This window comes from Panthera pardus, unplaced genomic scaffold (genome assembly GCF_024362965.1).
Source record: "Panthera pardus isolate Hobbes unplaced genomic scaffold, ASM2436296v1 HiC_scaffold_6, whole genome shotgun sequence".
Classification (NCBI taxonomy): Eukaryota; Metazoa; Chordata; class Mammalia; order Carnivora; family Felidae; genus Panthera; species Panthera pardus.
The window spans coordinates 39216753-39238787 of record NW_026526991.1 but is presented as its reverse complement, the minus strand read 5'-3'; the positions used below and the strand labels follow the sequence as shown (position 1 = coordinate 39238787).

The window sequence follows — 22035 nt, the reverse complement described above, 5'->3', positions numbered from 1 at the left end:
CTGGATAAATTTTGAAGTAATGGTTTTACAATATTATATACAGTCTCTGCTTTTTCCCTGTGATTTTCCCAACACAATTCCTCTATTGTAACTTCTCACAGAAATAATCATATGTATGTAGGATTCACCCTCTCCAGCCAAATGTTCTCAAATATTCAAGGACTAAGTCTACCTAAATAAAAAATTCTGTTATCTGAAAAAAAGGCTTTAAGTATAATTAACATACCATGTTATATTAATTTCAGGTGTACATGATTAAACAATTCTATCCATTTCTCAGTGCTCCTCACGGGAAGTGTACTCTTAATCCCCTTTATTTCACCCATACCCCTACCCACCCTCTGGCAACTTCCAGTTTGCTCTCTGTATTTGAGTATTTTTGTCTTTTTCTTTGTTCATTTGTTTTGTTTCGTTAATTCCACATATGAATGAAATCATACGATTTCACTTAGCATTATACCCTCTAGGTCCATCCACACCGCAAATACCAAGATGTCATTCTTGTTCATAACTGAGTATTACTCCATCATACACATACACACATCTATCCCACATCCTTACCCATTTATCTATGGATGGACACTTGGATTGCTTCTGTGTCTTGGCTATTGAAAATAATGCTACAATACACATAGGAGTACATTTATCTTTTGAAATTAGTGTTTTCACTTTCTTTGGGTAAATACCTAATAGTGGAATTACTAGATCACACAGTAATTCTATTTTTGGTGGTGTTGTTGTTTATTGGTTTCCACAGTGGCTGCATCAATTTGCATTCCCAGGAACAGTGTACAAGGGTTTCTTTTTCTCCACATCTTCACCAACACTTTTTATTTCAGACAACACAATTTCATACAATTCTTTTCAGTCTCAAATTCAAAATGCTATCTGTTAGATTTCACATATTCTTTTTCCTAATTGGATGATTTGGGGAAGTCAGCTGAAATTTGTGTGATTTAAAAATTTTTCTTCATTTATTTGCCAAGGATCCATTTTCATTTCAAAGCAATGGAAATAAGGATTACCTCAGGCTCTTAATTTGTCCCTTTGTACAATTTATTGAAGAACAATGGTTACTACTTTACTGACGTAGATTTCATGGAAATCTACAGACTCTTTTAAGGTACAGTGTTGGTAAACATGCTTTTACGTGACTTCACATTTGAAAAAGTCCTTTAAAAAATTAGTACTTATTTCCATTAACAGGATATACTATAATAATAGATAAAAACCACCGATAAAAAATCCTGATAAAATGTTAAAGTCCTCTGGTGAAATGGACCAGAAATGTATGGTCAGTTTTCTCATTTCTATTTCCTAGAAACATAGTAAATGTCTTTCATAAAAATATGATGCTCAAAAGGTGAAAGCCAGAATGCCAATACAAATAAAGGGGGAAATTATCATAGTTTAAAATGACTTAACAATTGCATAACACGCTTTAAAACATTCATTTAGTAATAATCGCTTATAAAAATCTGATGTATTTTACGTAACTAAAAAATTTCTGAAATCTCAGCAGGGTCACTCCAATTTTTGGTCTGAATACATGCAAAATACAGCAACTAAGATGTACCTATGTGTTTTCTTTGTCTCAGAGAGTGGCTTCCATTCAAATCTATATCATAGCTCACTTGCCGATAAACTATTTTTGCACTGTGTGATTTAGTGACATCCACATTTCCATCCAAGGGACGAATGAATTCTCTAATGATATTCTGATTTTCTTAACAATGAACACCACTGAACTTTCCCCTAGGCAAACCAGATGGAAACTAAATTGTTTCTGTAAAATGAACAATTTGTGAAACCTTGGCAAATTGAATTCCAAATATGCTTAGAGATGATCTTGACTTCCTCTGTAACTCTGCCACAACATGCAACGTGTTTAAGGCCTACATGAGAAATACACTAATTAGCTGCATAACCTTTAAGCAGAAATGAATGAGAACAGAATATCACCAACGAAGAGATAGAAGTCAAAGACTCTGAAAACAAGTAATCTGCAGGTGAGACAGCTTCACTAAGAAACTAGGAGATTAATGTGGACGTTGTCAGGTGTTCACTTACCACCTTTGCATTCATCACTTTGACCTGTTTTCTGAAGGAGGTAACCAAGGTTAAGTGAACTTCACATTGCTTCAAGTCAGTCATATATATTCAAGATGAAAAATTTCAAATTCCTAGACTATGCCGATAGATATATGCTGTTCCACAGATCTCATCTATACCCAAAATCTATAGGGACTGTGCATGAGAAGGATTGTTTCTATTACCCACAATCTGATTTCACAGTGAAACTACCAAGCAGGTGCAACATGCTTGTAGCACAAAAAAAAAAAAAAAAAGAAAGAAAGAAAGAAAAAAAAAACTTCATCCCAAGTACAGAATCCTTAAATTTTTTTTTCAACGTTTTTTATTTATTTTTGGGACAGAGAGAGACAGAGCATGAACGGGGGAGGGGCAGAGAGAGAGGGAGACACAGAATCGGAAACAGGCTCCAGGCTCTGAGCCATCAGCCCAGAGCCTGACGCGGGGCTCGAACTCACAGACCGCGAGATCGTGACCTGGCTGAAGTCGGACGCTTAACCGACTGCGCCACCCAGGCGCCCCACCAAGTACAGAATTCTTACAACTCCCATGACATTCCATCTACAGAGGGTCATTATTCCCCTAAAAAGGACTAAAATGGCCAGAGTCATAACTGACTTTTATACCTATTCAGAAATTCAAATATTCCACCTCAGCTATTAGGTCATCAAGTAATGAGGATTCTTTTGCATCTCTACAAGATCCAGCTATTTGATGTCTAAAAAAGATAATAATGAAGCAAAGAAGTAGGGGAAACTTTTTAAAAATGATTATTCTAATGATACTAAGCTAGCAAGAAAAATATTAATACCTTTCAGTTAAATCTTTTATACCCTTGATCTCATTTTATTCTTACCATATGTCATAAAAGGTAGCTGAGTTATTATATATAAAACAAGTTACAATTTCTCTCCAACCATCAAACTAAAGAAATTTCCAGTGTTACTCATGTATCATTTTTAAAGCCTACTCAATCTTCCCAACTTGTAATTGTTTTCTCTTTGGCTCTTTTACATTTTTACCCTGCCAAGTTATTTTCCCAATGATCTTCATCCATTGTCTTCGGTATGCCTACTCTCCCAGGAAGTTTGATCCCCAAAATCCTACTTCCACTTTTTGCTTTTAATCAGAAATCCAAATGATACCTTAACTCTAAAGAAAGTTTATCAGCTATGTGCTAGACATAGGGTTTTTTTCTCTATCACTAGTGCATACAACATAGCCTTTCACTTCCACTCCCCCTCAGTCTTGACCAACTAATTCCAAACTTTTTCTACTCTAGCACAAAAATTAAGAATTGCCATTTTTCTCTTTCCTGTGCCCTTCTACAGTAAGACACCATCTTTCTCGACCTGTAACTTTATACTGACCTTTAGCCATATGGCAAACGCAGTGTTAGTCAAAACAGATTAAAATCCAGACCTTACTTAATGAAAGAGGCAGACAGAAGCAGCAGACATCTAGAGTATAATATTACAAGTCTATACTGAGTTTGCAAAGGTTGATCGTGGAAACACAAAGAGGGAAGAAGGGCCAAACTCTGAGTGTAGTCAGGGAAAGACTCCTAAAGAGATAACAGTTGAGAAGTAAGTAGGAATGCAGTAGAAAAACAAAGGGAGGAAGGTTATACTGGGCAAAGGAACCAATATGTTCAAAGACTGAAGGCACAGTAACAGGGCAGTCAAGAACATGCAAGTATAGTTCTTCTCTATTTCTTGCAACCCCAAATGAAATTGCTTTCATGTAGCAACATCTCTGCTGTATACATCTACTTTGATACTACTTTGTACAGTACTTTTTTAATTTTCCTTTTTAGGTCTATGGCCTTTATCTTGTATTCTGGCGTCATTTTCATGGATGCCCTTTGTATTTTCAAACATCTTTTCAAATGAGACCACCATTTCCAAGAGTCTATCTAAAGGGTGGTTGTGTTTAACCTGGATTCTTGCATTTCTGCCGTCTCAATTCTCTTTGCTCATCAAGATTACGAGAGCCAGGTGCATTCACAAAGCTGGTCTTTTCTAAATTTTCTCCTTTTCACTACACATTCACACCCACCTCTAACCCATGTTTTCCCTTTCCAAGAACCCATTCCCCCACTCTAGGTGGTACCCTTCCCCCTATAGATGAGTATCAATACCCCCCCCACACACACACACACAACCAATCCCTTCTGAGCGTTAACTTCCCTCTTGCCTTATTGTAGACATTGAGAATAAATTTTCCCCCTTTCAGTCAATAATAGTTTCCTACATCTCCCCCAAAAGTACCCAAAAGCAACTTTCAGGGGCAACCTACCCCAAAACACGTACCTTCCCTTCTTGCTAACCTCCTCGTGCTACCTTGTTCTTATCTAAGACTTTTTATCTTCAGGCATTTTTCTCTCATATGATTTTCTGACACACATGTAAAGGACATCTCTAGCTGTTCCCACCACCACCAGAATGCATCTCTGCCCTGGATAACAAGTAACTGGAAGATAGAGTGCCCACGTTCCTCTCAATGGGCTTCCTACTTTACACTTTTCTATTTCCCTATCCTAATGTCAAATCTCCTAGCTGCCATTAGTGAAGCTTCAATAGATCACAGTATTTTTTTTTCCCCTAATCAGGCTGTCATAACCTGTATCTCCCGTTTCAATCCTGAAGAGAACCAAGAGCATTTTAGCTTGCTCAGGGAAATCACCACAGTGCCTTGTGCTTTTCCCTCTGACACAGTCTACAAGATATATCCATCTTCTCTGCCATCTGAGGTTCACATCAATTCTTTATTTCTGTGAACTTGAATGACTGCAAATATGTCTCCTGGGTTCTTCCCCGTTGAACTAGTAATTAAGGTCCCACCCTCATGGCGTCTCACCAGGCAGGTCTCATCCCTTATGAAGTGAATCCACACAAAAACCTTTCAAAATCCTCCCACTGCTTTTCCTCACCGTTCCCAAGTTGTTTTATTTTCCTTATCTTCTCTCTTCCTTCTGCCCTCTTTATAATGGAAAATGAAATAGATGAACATTTTCTTCTTTACCCTCTTCCTTGGATTTTTTTCTCTCTATTCTATTCCTTTCTCTGGTTTTTTCCCCTGCCCAATTCATCAGCTTTTCTTCGCGGTCTTCTCTTTTTTCCAAGGCTTCCATTTGCTATGGACAGACCCACAACCAGCTGAAGCCAGAGTGGAGAAGCTGGGTTGGCCCCCTCTGACCTCCCTAACCTTGCTTTTAAGTAGCTTTTCTCCCCTCACCAGTTTCTCTGACTCACCTGTCTATACCACGCTCTTTTTATCACCTTCCTTTGGTTCTCTCCCAGATTTCATGTTTGCCCCACTCTCACATGTAGGTCTTATGTAATCCTCACAGAAAGATACGGCAAGTGTTACTTTTCTAATTCAACAGTAAGGGAAGAATTTGCTTAGAGCACCCCCTTGAGCTGGTTAGTGGCACAGCTTGGGTCTGTTCAGCATTCACCTTCTCCTCTTTTACCCCTTTATGAGGAAGAGAAGTAAAACCTTCCTGCACCAATGATGTGAATTGGTGAGGCACTGCCCTTTCTTCCAGATTTCTTCTTAGTCACCAACATCCTGTAACTAAAAAGGGGAAAGTATTCTTTGGATAAAACAACACCCTGGCTACTGAGCTTTGTCTGTCAAGATCCTATTCCCCCATAGTATCCTCTCAAGTTAGTTAGGATACACAAGTAAACGTAACTACAAGTGACAGAAGGTCAGGATACCAAGTCTTTGCAGTTTTGCTTAGTATACTAGTAAAAATTTAATGCTGCAATATTAACATAAGCCTACGTAGAAATCATTCAAATGTGTATCTCTGCCCCTGGAGGTAACACTTCTCAGGGTCAAAAGTGCCAAACAATGCCTCCCACGGATTACCTGGCATTTTTTTGTTTTGTTTTTTATGAATGTTCCAAGATCAATGACCCACCTTCTAGATAAAAGGAAACACTGTAAATAATTAAGTGCACAGACCAAATTTGCATTTTTATTTAGAAATATGTTGCCCATATTTCAAAATTACTTGGTGTCTACATTTTACTATAGAAGATTAAAATAGTTATTTGAATTATCAGAACTAGTGTTAATAGTCCACTTTACCCAAGAGCCTCAAAGTCCCTTTAAGACAAGAATGGAATATTTAAAATTGGGCCTGGCCCCCGCCCTCCCTAAAAAAAAAAAAAAAGAAAAAAAAATCAAGGACATGTAGTTAACATAGGGAGAACATTAAAGAAACAAGGCAACTTGGTAAAGGTCTGTCTTTGGATACCTTCCCAACTATTTTCCATTATTTCCCTTCTTCACGTGTCCTCCTACAATTGGTCATTTACCTGGATTCTCATTATGCCCTCCTCTAACTAAAGCAGCATCTCAACTTATAGACAACCACAATCGTCTCTTATAGACAACCACAATTGTGAGGAAGATCATGAATTCCATTTTTGGCACTTGAGTCAAAGATGTGTGTGAAATATCCTCATGTGGAAATGACAAGTAGGCAGCTGGATATAGGAGTCTGGAGCTCAGACAAAATATCTTGTGCCCATCTCCACTCACTTAGATAAATCTTCCATAACCAAAAAAACTATCAAAATTTAATACCATAATGGATTGTTATATCATCCACTAGGGGGCAAAATGGCATTTCATATCACTTTAAAGGGCTTCTAGAGATCTGAAGCTTGAGCAAAAGGGAACGAATGATGATATTTCAGGCACCACAGCGTATGACAGCATGAAGGATCTTTTGACAAGGACATTTCTGGTACTCCCTTTCCATTCTCCATTCTGTTCACACTCCCTTACCCTACACACAAAATTCACATATAAAATTAACCACAACAAGTTCCTCTACCTTCTCCATAGTGGTTCTTCCTAAAACATGTTTCTATAATGGCATTTACCATTTTATGTTGAACTTTTATTTTATGCCTATTCTCCCTAGCACAGAGTAAGTTTAAGGGCAAGAACAAGTTTTAATCAGCGCTTTTTTCCCCAGCACCTTGCACCATGACTGACATACTGAAAATATAAAATAAGGGCTTGGTAAACTGAATTAAGATTAAGACTAAGTGTTGCTCATTTTCTACAAACCACAGAAAGTAGAATAGATTACTAATCCTACTTCTAAATAGATTCTGACAAGCAGTGAGTAGTCTGTGACAGAGTGGGACCTTCAGTAAACATGTATTCATTCTTGGGCTCAATAAATATGTACTAACCATCTTCTATGTGCCAAGCAGTATGCATATGGATGAAAGGACACTATGCAAAGATGATCAAATTCATGGGACTGGGATACAATGCAAAAAATGTGATTATAATTATTGTACATGATTATAATATGTGATTATTATAGTCAGTATTTCAAAGGAAACATTGGGGGGGGCTACTAAAGAATATATAAGAAGAGCCTTATTTAGTCTGGTGAATCAAGGTTTCTCTAAATGAATTTTGAAATGAGGTCTGAAAGATGAATAAAAGTTAACTAAGCAAAAGGGAAACTAACAAGAGGACAGAGTGTGTCAAGAAAAAGGAACAGTTTATGTGATCGTTTTGAGAATATTCTAACTGATGGCAAAGATGTGGGTCTTTATCTCGGGAGAGACATGATACCTACCTGAGGGTTTTGAGATCCGTTATTTATAAGGTGATTCTGCTCACTCTACTTCAGGAATAAATTTAAGGAAACCAACTAAGACTACTGGAAAAATCTAGATGACCAATTATTGGATTAGAGTGATGAATATTCTCATATTGGAATATGAGATTTATTGGGTAGGAATGAAAACAAGTGAACCCACCTGAGAGATTTCTAACAGATAAAAATCTGAACTCTAAGGAAATCCATGGTAATGCCCATTTTTCTGGACTGAGCAACTAGCTGGATGCAGGTACCAATTACTGAAATAGAGTGAGAAAGATTTGTGAGGAAGATCATGAATTCCATTTTTGGCACTTGAGTCAAAGATGTGTGTGAAATGTTCTCATGTGGAAATGACAAGTAGGCAGCTGGATATAGGAGTCTGGAGCTCAGACAAAATATCTCAAGTCAAGATACAAACTTGGCACTTGACAATCACTTCTACATTGTTACTAAAGCCATAGACTGTGGTAATACATGCATATTTCGTTTCACTGCACTTCACTTTATCGAGATTCCTACAAATTGAAGGTTTGTGAAGCAAGTCTATCAATGCCATTTTTCCAACAGCATTTGCTCACTTCGTATCTCTGTCACATTTTGGTAATTCTTGTAATATTTTGAACTTTTTCATTGTATTTGTTTTGGTGACCCTGTGGTCAGTGATTACAGTTTGCAGAGAACTCAGGTGATGGTCAGCATTTTTAGTAGTAAAGAATTTAATTAAGGTATAAAAAAGAATTTAATTAAGGTACATACATTTTTAGGCATGTTGCTGCACACTGAATCGACTACAGTATAGTATATACTTTTAGATGCACTGGGAAACCAAAAAAATCATTTGATTCACTTTATTTGTGCTATCTGCTTTATTGTGGCAGTCTGGAACTGAACTTGCAAGATCTCCAGGGTATGCCTCTATTAGTTTATGAAGAAAAGAAATGGGCTAAGACCAAAGCTTGAGAAAGACCAAGACCAAATATGAGTTGCCAGAGGGCAGATAAACCAATCAATAAGGCACTGTATTACAGAACCCAAGGAAGAGAGGGATGTCAACAAATCTGCCTAGACCTCAGGTTACAAAAATATTTATGGCTACAATGAAGATCATTTGAAACCTTAGCAGAAGCCATCTCAATAAAATGGAGAGTAAAATCAGTGGAACATGAATAAATAGGGACAGTGATTATCACCAATTCATTCAAGAAGTTTGGCTCTGAAAAGGAGCAGAGGGATGTGGTACTACCTAGAAAAGAGGGCAGTTAAAATAGGATTTTTGTTAAAATGTAGTATATGAGTGTTTGCTATTGTATGTGTCAGGCACTCTTGTAACTACTTTGCCTTATATTTTACGATGTTTATTTTGCCCATTGGATTTTTTCATGCTGTATTGTGTCCCAGTGTCTGGAACAGTGCCTGACATCTAGGAGATGTCCAATAAATATCCGTTGCATGAGCAACTAGTAAATGCCCACCTCAGTTCACTGCTCTGCAGTGTACTGTGCTGTTACTTATTTTTAATAGGCATTTTGATTTTCTACTTTAATCATTCTTGTTTTGACATCAGAATATCTATGTTTCCATTATTTTTAATAAGACTACACATGTGTTTCTTAGTCGCAATAAATTAAAAGGAAATTTTGAAGATCTAAATCATAAAGCTGATATCTGTCTTTGATTACATGAATTTTAAACTTAGAGAAGAGTAATTTGGTTTAAGCAGTTACAGGACTTTGTAGGTGCATCCTTGTGTCTAGAACATTTTTGCCCTCTTCTTCACATGGTTCACACCAAATCTTCCTGTTGACCTTTCTATCTCAGCTCAGGCACTCAGTAGGACATTTACTTATCAGTCCCGCGCCCCGCCCCCCCCCCCCCCCCCCCCCCGCCCTGCATTATGTACTAGCTCTGATTGAAAGGGGAGAGCTAGGAGATTTGTTTTAAAGCTATATTTGCAAGGGAAGCACATTAGTTTTACAAAGAATATGCACTTGGCATGGCCCAAGAAACTGTGATTATTAGGGATAAAGATCTCCAATTAAAGTCCTCCCCTCCTTAGTTCTGTTACTAGACCCTAGAGGGTTTCAACCTTCTCCTCTTTGCTCCCATGGCATTGGTGCAGTTGAACTGTATTATTATTCTCCATCTACATCTGTCACTCCAGTGACAGAAGGTCACTACATTTGCAAGTTCATAAAGTCCTCCTACTCATCTAAGTATCCATGGAGACTAGACTAGAAGAGTCTATAGTGCAACCTATTTTTTTTTTAAATAAGGAACGAAGGAGTAATTGAATGAATACAGAATTAATAGGTTATATATAGTATCTTCATAAAATAAGTATTCAAAGACACAACATACAGTCTCATTCACCTGAGCAATTTACTGTGTATTTGTACACTAGGCCAGATTTAGTCTTTTCAGCCTGGATACATCCATAGCAACATTTCATACTGTGACCATCTGGACCATTAGATGTAAATACTGATTTGGCAGATACTTCAGTGATATGAGTATAGTTGTGGGAATAAAATGAATTTGAAAGCTACCACCACCCAAAGGATATATTTAAAGCAACTCTTATTAAGATGAAAAACTTGACATTATCCTTTTTTAACTGGAGAATGTCCTAGTATTTTCATAAATGAGGAATATGCAAATAATCTGAATTTTCATTTCAAAAATTTTAGGCTGCCATTTTTTATTTGTCACCTTTAAACAGACTCCCAACCTCAGAGAAAAACCCTCAACTCAGAGAAGCTATCACCAACTTGACACACAGAAAAATCTTAAGATTAACATAAATAGAATATGTCCTTGTAAAATGTCACAGCATTAAGTCAATTCAGGTACCTTTTTAAAACTCATTCTAAAGTACAGCATTTCCAACAAGCTCATGAACTTAGCTCCACTTGCAAAGGTCACTAAAGTGAACCCTTCTTTTTATACATACAATGATGGATGGTGCTACAGAAGCCATCAAATAAATATTCATTTTAAATCAAGCTTTTTATTTATCCATTGTAGATGACCTCTGTTCTAATATCTATATGTAATGCTTTTCAAAAAGTAAAGGCATTGCTGTAGTTGTCTATTAAATCATTAATTTGTGTCTACTCTATTCAGTGGCTGCTTTAAAAAAAAAATGGAATTGTCAAGCTTCTCAGAACAAAGGTTCTTTCTGATTGTCAGCTCCGTATTCTAAAAGAGCAGGTTAATTTCTCTGAATCTCACAGTTGGAACTTTCTCACACTAACTGGCAGTTTCCACCTAGTGATCAAGGCAATTGACTAAAATAAATTATACATAAAGCTGAAATTCCTAATAGTAATAAGGCCCCTTCGTGAGATAATCACACCAGCAAAAGCACTCATCTGTCGGCTGCAACTCTATAGGATTTCAAAATTATCTTATAAAAACTACATTTCCAGAATGTTTTCATTTCTAGTTTTATGAAAGGCCTAACATGGCAATGTCTATGGCAGCAGGCACAAAGAAGGAGCTCCAAATATAGTCATTAGTTGACTCTTTGATTAAACTGGATATACTGTTGATAAAGCACTAGTGTCTGTGCTGTTTATGCAGCAAAAAGTTTGGTGAGGCTCTCATTTCAAAACTATCAACAGTTATTTATACTACCTAATAAGGTAGATCGTGAGGGCTTATCAAGTACAATCCCTGTCCTTCTGGGGTTTAAGATGAGGGAAACTGACATGAAATGGGGAGGAAAATCATCTCTAGGCACTATGCTGCTGGCCTTAAAGTGATCACTAGCAGAAATGTATACAGGCTAGAATAGTAAAAACGTACTTTGTTAAAAAGATGCAGACTTGGACTAAGGCCTGAAGGTCAGGGGTAATTTTATTAGGCAAACAGCCCTAAAGATGTTGCAGATGGATTTCCTGACTGCAAAAAACTTGGTGGTAAAAAGTAATAGAAGAAATGTAGTCATTGTTTTGGTGTACTGCCCCTCCACCCACCCCCCCACACACACACCACAATCTTGTACCATCTTTATGGACAAGTTATTTACTCCACTGGCTGCCCAGAGCGTTGATGGCTGATGGCTCATAACTGGGTCCCTCCTTCTCAGCATCGCCCTCAGCAGAAAAGACCCCCTGGTCCAAGATGTGGGGACTGTCCACAATGAATGACTGGTGGATTCAGGATCATAAAAATTTCACCCCTTTTAAGAATTCATAATGTATCTGAAGTGCTATCCCAGCTCCAGAGCTCCCCATAGGATTGGCTGAGGCCTTTGATAGGACTGCATCATAGCCCAACATTTCCACCTGTGCAGCTCTGCTTCCTGCACTTGCACACACGTGTTGACCCAAAGGACACACCTCAATAAATCTCCTGCCTTCAAATCTCTGAGTCTGTTTCCCTGGAGAACTTGACCTGTAGCAATAAAGGATAATGTGGGGAGCAATCTGACTGTATTTGATGGAAGGGACTCTAAGTTTATTCATACAAGAGGCATATATGGACCTTGACTCTGTGCCAGCCACTATTCTAGGGCTTAGAACATAGCCATGAGAAGAACAATTCTCTTGTAAACCTATTCTAGTGGGGAAAATCTAAACAAACATAAAGGAACTTTAAGGGATATATGGTAGGATGAAAAAGAAGCAGGGCAAGAGGACAAGTAGTGTGTATATTTAGGACCAGATAGGACCTTATATAGGATGGCCATATAAAAATTCTAAAGAAGTGACACAGGATCAGAAAGCTGAATAAACTAATAGAACAACCCATGATAGTATCTGGGGGAAGAATATTGCAGATAGAAAGAACAGTAAGGCCAAAGGCCCTGAGGTAGAAGTGTGCCTGGCATATGTTGAGAAGAGAAAGATCAGGAGCACTGTAGGAAGCAGAGGGTCAGACCACATGGGCCTTCTTGTCTGAGGAATATGGAGGATTCTAGGTGAAATGAGAAGACATGAAAGGGCTCTAAATAGGGACAGTCTCATGATTAGATTTCCATTTTAAAAGGATCCCTTTGCCTCATAGGTGAGAAAGACTCTAGGAAGGAGCAAGAGTGGAAGCAGAAAGGTTATTAGGAGGCTATCAGAGAGGTGTAGGCCAGGAATGAGAACTTGGACCTAAGGTTATAAATCGTAACAGTTTGCCTGGGACTGAGGTTTTTCAGGGTATACAGGAATTTTAAGGCTAAAACCAAGAGTCTTTTGCAAATCAATGCTTTTGGTCTCCCTACCTGTACTAGAGTGAAGGCCTTTAAGTAGGGAGAAGAGGTCAGATTCAAAATAGATTCTGAAGGTTGAGCAAATAGTGAAGTAGAAGGAGAAGGTTTGGATAGTTAGTGCAGAGACAAAGTACAGAGTTTCTTGAAAGTCAGGAAAATGACATTGGTAAATAGTTTTTGGAGAAACTATGACTAATGAGATCTTTCATCAGACTGTTGCAGAAAAAACATGACTGAAGTGTTCAGAACTTGATCTCAAACAGTAGAGTTAGAAGTAATGGAGGTGGTGATAGTGATGGTGACAATGACAAATATCAGAGATGGAGGGTCATATTGGAGGTAGAGGTGATGAGGGTAGAGGTCGTGTTGATCATGATGGGGAAAAATTAAGTAAAATTTAAAAATCCAATTTGAGGAGCACCTGGGTGGATCAATCAGTTAAACATCCAACTCTTGGTTCCAGCTCAGGTCATGATCTCACAGTTCGTGGGTTCGAGCCCCATGCCAGGCTCTGTGCTGACAGAGCAGAGCCTGCTTGGGATTCTCTCTCCCTCTCTCTGCCCCTCCCTTGCACTCACGTGTGCTCACACGCGCTCTCTCTCTCTCCCCCTCTCTCTCTCTTTCTCTCAAAATAAACATTTTTTAATCCAATTTGAGAGACATTGACAAAGACAGAAATTTCAAGACTTATGGGCTGAAAGACTAAAGGAAAACAGAAGGAACATTGGTCACTGGAAACCAATTACTTAGAGACCCTAACAGAAAGGGGTATTGGAAATAATAGTCAAGGGGAGGATTTGGTAATGAACACATTTAGTTAGAATGAATTTAAAGTGAGAGTGGAGTATCTAAGTGGGTGGTCGGTCGGAGCATTAGTTTGTCATTCCAGATGCCAGTCTGACAATAAAGAAAACTCATTATTTTGAGTCAAAGGACCTTGGTTCAGTTCTGCACTGAGATGCCCATGTAACCATATGTAACCTCTGGGTCTCAAACTCTTCATGAATAAAAGAGGCATAACAGTACCTACTGTTGTTGAGAAAAGACACAGAAATGTCAAGGACAAATAAGCATCTAAGATGTAGGTTTGGGGATCATCTTTCTCTGGAAGTTTTCCAAGAACCACTTTTGTTTCTCATCACCAGAACCCCAATAAAGAAAACTTTTTTTTTTTAAGTGTAGAAAGTCTTGGTTTCTCAAACTTTAAAGTGATACATAATGAGGCTTACCATCAAAGGAGGCTATTGCTGGGGCACCTGGGAGACTCAGTCAGTTGAAACTTTTGGTTTCAGCTCAGATCATGGTCTCATGGTTCATGCCTTCAAGACCCACATCAGTCTCTGTACTGACAGTACAGAGCTTGCTTGGGATTCTCTCTCTCCCTCTCTCTCTGCTCCTCCCCTGCTTGTTCTCTCTCTTCTCAAAATAAATAAATAAAACTTAAAAAAAAAAAAATTTTAAAGGAGCATATTGCTACCCAACCATCTTTCTTGCAAACTGACATGTGAAAACTATTAAGTAAGGGAGGTTGACATAAAACTGTCCACATACAACTATCAGATCATTCCAGTTCTTCTGTGTAAGTGACCAGAGATAAAGCCTTCATAGGCTAGAACAAGAATCTAGGAACAGAAGTGCATCTCCATCTAATCACAGAAGTTCAGGGAAAGGTTTTATGGAGGAGAAGAAAATACTTGTTTTCCTACAAGTCATACTGGTACTAGACCATCAACCTAAGATTCTAAAGTAACAGCACATGCTTACAACGTAAGCCTCAGACATAAGCCTGTTTCAGCCATGGCCAAATAGAACACACCTTCGGAAGAGGTCAGCTCCATGCAGAGCTCTGACAGCTATGTCCTTAGCGGGGTGGCATCAGAGCATCTCTAGGGTGCATATCCTGGCTCTTCTTGCTTCACATGAACTTAGGGTTCCCACCTCATCCACAACATATGAAAAATACATTGCGATCCTATTTAGAAATGCCTTAAACCAAGGGTCAAACCAGCATGTAACAGAAGTTACCCCAATTCTCAAATTTCGTTTTAGAGAATTATTAAAGCTACTTAAATGTTTATTTATTTACTTAGAGAGAGGGAGAGGGATAGAGAGCAGGGGAGGGGCAAAAAGAGAAGAAGAGAGACAATCCCAGGCAGGCTCTACCCTATCAGTGCAGAGCCTGATGCAGGGCTCAAACCCATGAACCTCAAGATCATGACCTGAGCTGAAACCAAGAGTTGGATGCTCAATCGACTAAGTCACCCAGGTGCCTCTAAAGTTGCTTTTTAAGGAATTAGAAAAAGCATATACTTATACTCAAATAGTTACAACTCAAAAAATGTAACTAATAAGATAAAGGTTCATATGAATTGGATGCCTTCTTCACCTTTTTCAAGAAAATGATGCCATAAGGAATACAAATTCCCAAATAATGACTAGCCTTCAAGTGGCCTACAGATCCAGAAGGAAGAAGATTTTCATACACTAAAAAGTAACTTCAATTGATTAAACATGTATTTTTAAATTACTAATTTGTCATACCAGTTATAATTTTATAGCATGTGAAATCTCATACGTTCAAGTTCCTAAATTAAGGATTAAATGTAAATCCTTAAGTGGTGCTAAATAAGCATTTTTCCATATTTCCTTTCTCCCAAAACATCCATCTTTATTCACCACCCGCCCCCCCAACATTCATTCTTCTTCCACTCCATAACTTTACAATTACAGGTAACTACATACTTCTCCTACCTGAGGCATGGGAGGTTCAAACTCTGTAACCACTCCCTTTCAAACTAGACATTATGCAAAATCTTAAAAATTCCCTGTTTCACAAGATTGAATAATAAAGAAGTATTAGAACAAAGATAAGTTGTGATGTTTCTTGAAACAACTGAGATGCCATAAATTGTATCTTTAGACTGGACTATAAAAGAGGTGCTGTTTAAGAGAGAACAGTCATATCTAAAGCGCCTAACTAGAACGGTTAGAGTCACCTGGTTCTGCAAGACAGTGAGTGCCCCAGGGAGGGTACTGTGGCAAAAAGATAGAATCCTGCAAAATGAATCCTCCTAATGAGTATTTTTGAACAGCAATTTTGTTCATTTATATTTCTCTTCTAAGGTTCAGAATGAATCCACACCCTGTATTAATTTCTAGGGTATTGATTCCCATTCTGTATTTTCAGACTATGAAATGGAATTTATTCTACCAGATTCTCTTCATGTGTAAATTAATTCCTAGAGAATAAGTAGGCACCTCGGGTGAATTTAGCACATTACAAGTTACTATTATCTACATTAGTGGAAGGGAGATATGACCTAGGTAATTCAAAACAGCGATATTATCTAAAATTTCCATTTATTTACTTTTTTGAGAATGTAAGGAAAGTGATATTTCAGACAAGGACCAGTCTTCAAGGAGTTTGCAGTCATATGGGAAAATTAAGACATGTGCATAATAAACAAAGAGTCCTTAGTGACATAAGAGATGGATAAGATGCTATGAGGACTCAAGGAATCAATTGGGATTATAAACTCATATTATGTTTCCAATAAAGCATTACTTAAGCACAAACTCCTCTCTCTCTCTCTCTCTCTCTCTCTCTCTCTCTCTCTCATACACATAACATTATTTTTCACCTATAGATAAATCAGAACAGGTAGATTCCCTTTCCTTTTTAAAATATGGCTATATGGCCAGTAAAAGGAATTACATTTCCTGAGGTTGTTAAATTACATCTAGGCAGTTATTTCTACCCTGGAGACTTGGGCTGATTTAGCACATAAAGTTATCAATAAGGCCAAATACAGTCATAATAAGAACATAACATGAGAAGGCCTTCTGTACCTTATTCTTACATTGAGTCCAACTGCAGATGTCGGATACAACCATCATCTGTGGAATCAGAATTCACTTTTTTTTGAGGGGGGGGGGGCAGGAAGGTATTCTAAGAAATAAACCTTAATTTGCCATAATACCTAATTTCCTGTGTCAGTAGTTTAGGGCACCTGGGTGGCTCAGTTAGTTGTCTGACTCTTGATTTTGGTTCAGGTGATGATCTCACAGTTTCCGGGATCAAGCCCCACATGGGGCTCTGCACTGATAGTGCTGAGCCTGCTTGGGATTCTCTCTCTCCCCGCCCCTTCCCTGCTCACTTTATTGCTCTCAAAATAAACTTAAAAATATAGTTTAGATCCTTCAGTCTCCCGCCCATTCTCATACTTACACATGTGAATGCAAGAATTCTACTCATGCTGAACAATATCATGGCTCTGAATTAGTTATCCTAAGAAGGTACTAAGGGCTGCGAACCCATAGGAGTTCTTTCTGAGAAAAAGTAAAACTTCTAAATATCATCATTTTAAACTGAATCAAATGTTCAGAAATGTCAGAGTACAGGACTGGTGACTGTTCCTTAGGCCTAAAGTAGGAAAGCAATGAAATAACCTGAGGGGCTAGGAGGTGCTTTGTATGACTGCACATTTCAAATTTCCAACCTACTGCTTAGATTTGTACAAGTAAGGGGAGAATAAGGGAATAGTCAGATCTCACTTGAAATGAGTAAAACTGAATGGGCAAAAACTTCTACTTGTTGCCCTTCCGCTCCTAGGAATTCTGAATTTCTCATTAACGATTCAGTCCAAGGGCTCCTGGCTGGCTCACTTGGTAAATCATGTTGACTCTTGCTCTCAAGATTGGGTGTAGAGCTTACTTGTAAATAAAAATTCCAAATTAAAAAAATTCTTTAAAAAAGTCAGTCTAACAGTAATACAAGTCCTCTTCCCAAAAATCTAAATATAAAGTAGTAGACATAATCCTATTTGAAAGGTAAAAAGACAAAAATTTAGGCAGATTTATTCTGCTAAAGGAGTGCTAGGCTCTTTTCAAAGCCATTTAATAAAGTTATGAAATTGTGCCAAAAGCATTGTGGTGCTATTCAGAGTGGAATTTCTAAAAATGTCATCTCGGTCTCATTTCCTGAACTGTTGAATTATGGATATATTTTGATGAATGATAAAGTATAGATGAGCTATTTAAAACTGAAATGGGTTACAATCACTCTTCAGATCTTAGTGAATGAAAGACCACTGGGTACATGCCAATGAACCCGAGCACTTTCAAATTCTAATTGTCCTAATCTTCCTCCTGAGGAATTTGCAATGTATGTGTACAAACTATATTCACCTTCATTCACAGAGTCACATATTCTCTTATTGGTTTTCACAGCAAGAGAAACTGGGTGATATCTGCTTCTCCCTTCGCTATGTACCTACTGCTGGCAAGCTGACTGTGGTCATTCTGGAGGCAAAGAACCTGAAGAAGATGGATGTGGGTGGCTTATCTGGTAAGGCTGTGATGTTTACTGATTTGCTTGTTTTTAATGCTGTTTCATCATGGGTACCAGATGCATGGCATATATACTGTGGATCCTCTGTCCTTACTGATTACCATTTCCTTCCCATGGAGGCTGGAAGTGGTCTCAGAATTTATCCCAAGACAGTGCTCCAGAAGCCACTCTCACTTTATTGCAATTGGCATAAAAGATGAAGTCTATTTTCCAGTTTCATGGTCAGAGTATCAGTCATCAGTTCTACAGCACTGAATGCCTCCCCCTTCCCTTTTTTTTTTTTTTTTTTTTTTTTTTTTTTTTTTTTTGCTTCTCTTAAAAGGCAATGCCTATGACCATTTTTTGTGGTAGTTGTTTTTTTTTTTTTTTTTTTTTACCAAAATTTACCTGTAACATAAAAATAATGTGTTCACCAAGACTTATTTATGAGAGGGGCACCTGGGTGGCTCAGTCGGTTAAGCAGCCAGCTTCAGCTCAGGTCATGATCTCATGGTTTGACAGTTCCAGCCCTGCATCGAGCTCTGTGCTGACAGCTCAGAGCCTGGAGTCTGCTTCCAATTCTGTCTCCCTTCTCTCTGCCCCTCCCCTGCTCACGCGCTCTCTCTCTCTCAAAAATAACCAAAAAAAAATTTTTTTAAAGCCTTATTTATGAGGTATTTGATAGCCTAACATAGTTTTTAGTGATACTGTTTTATTAAAGATGCATTGTTTCAAATATAAATAAGCAATAAAACCTATTTGAGGGTGAATCCCCATGGTAACACATTTATTTCTACAGTTTATGTTGGGGATGGAAGAGACCTTTGGATTTGAAGTTCTATATAACCCAAACTTATTTTTTCTTAAAAAAAAAAACAAAAAACAACTAAGTATACTCTTCCTCAAAAGCAAAGCCAACTGACGGATTTACACAACAGGATTTTTTTTTTAATTTTCTGTTCTGTGTAACTGTATTTTTAACTTTATAGTAAATTATTAAAGTAGGAGAAGTTTTCTTTATATGCCATAAGGTCATCATAAATGGACTATGGCTGTCATTGTTTGTGACTGTGGGGTTAGAACCAACATTACTGGTTATTCAGTGTTATCTCTAATGAAAATATTGCAAACTTCAAAAGGTCGTCCCAATGCAGCATGGTCATTTTATATTCTAAAGCATAACAGCTCAAAAATGCTAACACTGAGTTTCCACTTACTGAACTACTAATTTGTCAACCAAATTCTCCTGGTATTTAAGTTTATTTCTCTTTATAAGTAAGTTTCCTGAGAAAGCTGCACTAATTCATACCACAAAGGCTCCACTGCAAAACCTACTACTTTCAGGGGCGCCTGTGTGGCTCAGTCGGTTAAGCATCTGACTTCAGCTCAGGTCATGATCTCACGGTCCCTGAGTTTGAGCCCCGCATCAGGCTCTGTGCTGACAGCTCAGAACCTGGAGCCTGCTTCAGATTCTGTGTCTCCTTCTCTCTCTGACCCTCTCCCATTCATTCTCTGTCTCTATCTCAAAAATAAATAAACATTAAAAAAAAAAAAAACCTACTGCTCTCATTGCTTAAAGAATAATAGAGCAAATTTAAAGCAGTTTCCTCTAAAAATGTTTAAAAAATCTCATGTGCCTAAGATGGAAAAATATATGCATGTATATATATGCATATGTCTATACACGCATACCTTTTTTGGCTCTGTCCTTTGATATGGCCCAGAAACAAAGACTGACCCACTGGTAATGAGCACCCTTCACAACAGATACGGCTTGAAAATATGAAAATACGGTTTCTAATTAAAAGAACCTGGTATTTATTAAGGAAATGGTAGTTCCAGGTATGGTGCAGGAAATATACAAGCCTAGAATATCTCATCTCACCAGAAAGCAAGGAAGGTCTGAGAGAATACAGGGGTCATGTCAAAAGACTTGGAAGCCACCCCTAAGACACTTCCACTGGCCAAAGATGTAGTCATTCAGGCACCAGTAACCTAATAAGTGTAGGGTATTCAAACCTAAACCAAAAGAGCATTTAATGTACAGAGAAATGTTTAGCTTCAAGAACAGTTCACTCCTTAGTATCCTGGTAACTACTTAGTATCCTGAGGTAGAACTTCCAACACCTTTGACCTTTCTTTCCTTTGGGTCAATGGCCGAATCCCATGCTAGGTGGCTTCCTTGTATCCTCCCTCACATGCTCCTTTTCCAACTCCCATGCCGACCATCTCCTCATCACCTGTATCCTGCACTCCTCCAATCTCCCAATCCATCACATTCCCTTTCACAGAGTTCCAGAAGCGACTTAACCATGAAACCAATAAAACTTTAGTGTCCCTCATTTGTTCTGTCTCCTTCCAAGATCCTAAAAAGGAGTTCCCATGATCCCGGATATTTCACTCACAATTTGTCACAGTCTGGGTCTCCGACTTCTCTGCCACCATCCATCTCTTTTTGTTTAGCATCATCTGAGTGGCTACAAGCATTTCTGAGAGTTAGTGAAGAACAGAAGTTGGGTCTGGCAGAATATATTTATGTAGCTTGTAATCACTTCCATGTGTAATTGGGTTATTGGTGGCTGCTGAGGAAAGAAAGGGCTGCTGGGAGGACTCCTAACCACTGCACCAACTCAGCACTGTGACATGAAAGGGGCAAGGCCAGAGTTCATATCTAATTTAGCATTCATCATTTTCTCTGTACTTCTTTATGTTCTTTTTATTTTTCGAATGCCAAACTACATTTGTTAGAAATGGCCAATTACTTGAATCCAAGTAGGCTGTTTTGCCAGGGTCTAAAATTATAGTAGCTTCAGGACCCACACACCCTGGGTCTACCCCTACATTTGCATTACCTGGAACTGTTTTGTCTAATTATTAAATATTAAATAAGGATATTTCAAAACTCTGAATCTCAAGGGCTCCATCTGCCTGTGAAATTAAGTCAATCACTCAGATCTACATAACATAGGTCCTTCCAGACTACGTCTCACCGTATTTCTATAATTTAACCAAATTGACCAGCACACAGTTCTTCAAATAGACCATGTAATTTGCTGCTTCCACTCTTTGCTTAAGTCATTTCCTTCACCTGTAATTCTTCCCCCCAATAATGCCTACCTAAATGCTATCCATTCCTCAGGCCAACCTTAAGTCTTATGTTCTCATCGGTTGAACAAATATATGGTGTTTCCCTAACTTTTGTGTTAGGCATTGTTTTTAGACTAGATTTGTATCAGTGGACAAAACAGCCAAAGGACCCTGCCCTGGTACAGCTTACATTTTAATTTCGGGAGACAGGAAACCAATAAATAAGCATGTAGTATGCCAATAGGTGCTAAGTGCTATGGAAAAAGCAAAGCAGGGAAATAAATAATGAGGAGTGGTTGTAAATGGGGTGCTCAGAGAAAGCCTGATAAGCAGGTAACATTTCAGCAACAACCTGGAAGAGGTGAGGAGGTGAGCCGTGGGGTGTCTGGGAGAGAGAACATTTTGGGTGCAGGGACTTCATGATGCCTTTTCTGATCCATTCCAATAGAACACATCTTTCCCTTTTTTAAATGCCAACAGCAGTTTGTTTACACCCTTCAAACATCACGCTTCTCTCTCACTAGACTGTGCTCTGTATTTATATCTCCTACAATGCCCTCACTGACTGGTAGCACTGAGCATAGCTGCTGAATGAATCATGAATTATTTACCAAGGAGCTATGGCCTGAAAAAACAAGTCTTGCATTTCAAATTTGTTTAACCTACTTACCACTAAAA

General features: G+C 38.2%; 1 protein-coding gene across 5 annotated transcripts in view; it reads left to right on the top strand.

Moving 5' to 3' along the window:
• The window catches only part of SYT1 (synaptotagmin 1), a 543967-nt gene that overhangs the window by 425697 nt on the left and 96235 nt on the right, over positions 1 to 22035 (top strand). For all 5 annotated transcript variants that reach the window (XM_053894954.1, XM_019455190.2, XM_019455189.2 and 2 more), the window contains one exon: positions 18171 to 18288. In XM_053894954.1, the coding sequence (XP_053750929.1) occupies positions 18171 to 18288 (118 nt within the window). The remainder of the gene's footprint in view (positions 1 to 18170; positions 18289 to 22035) is intronic.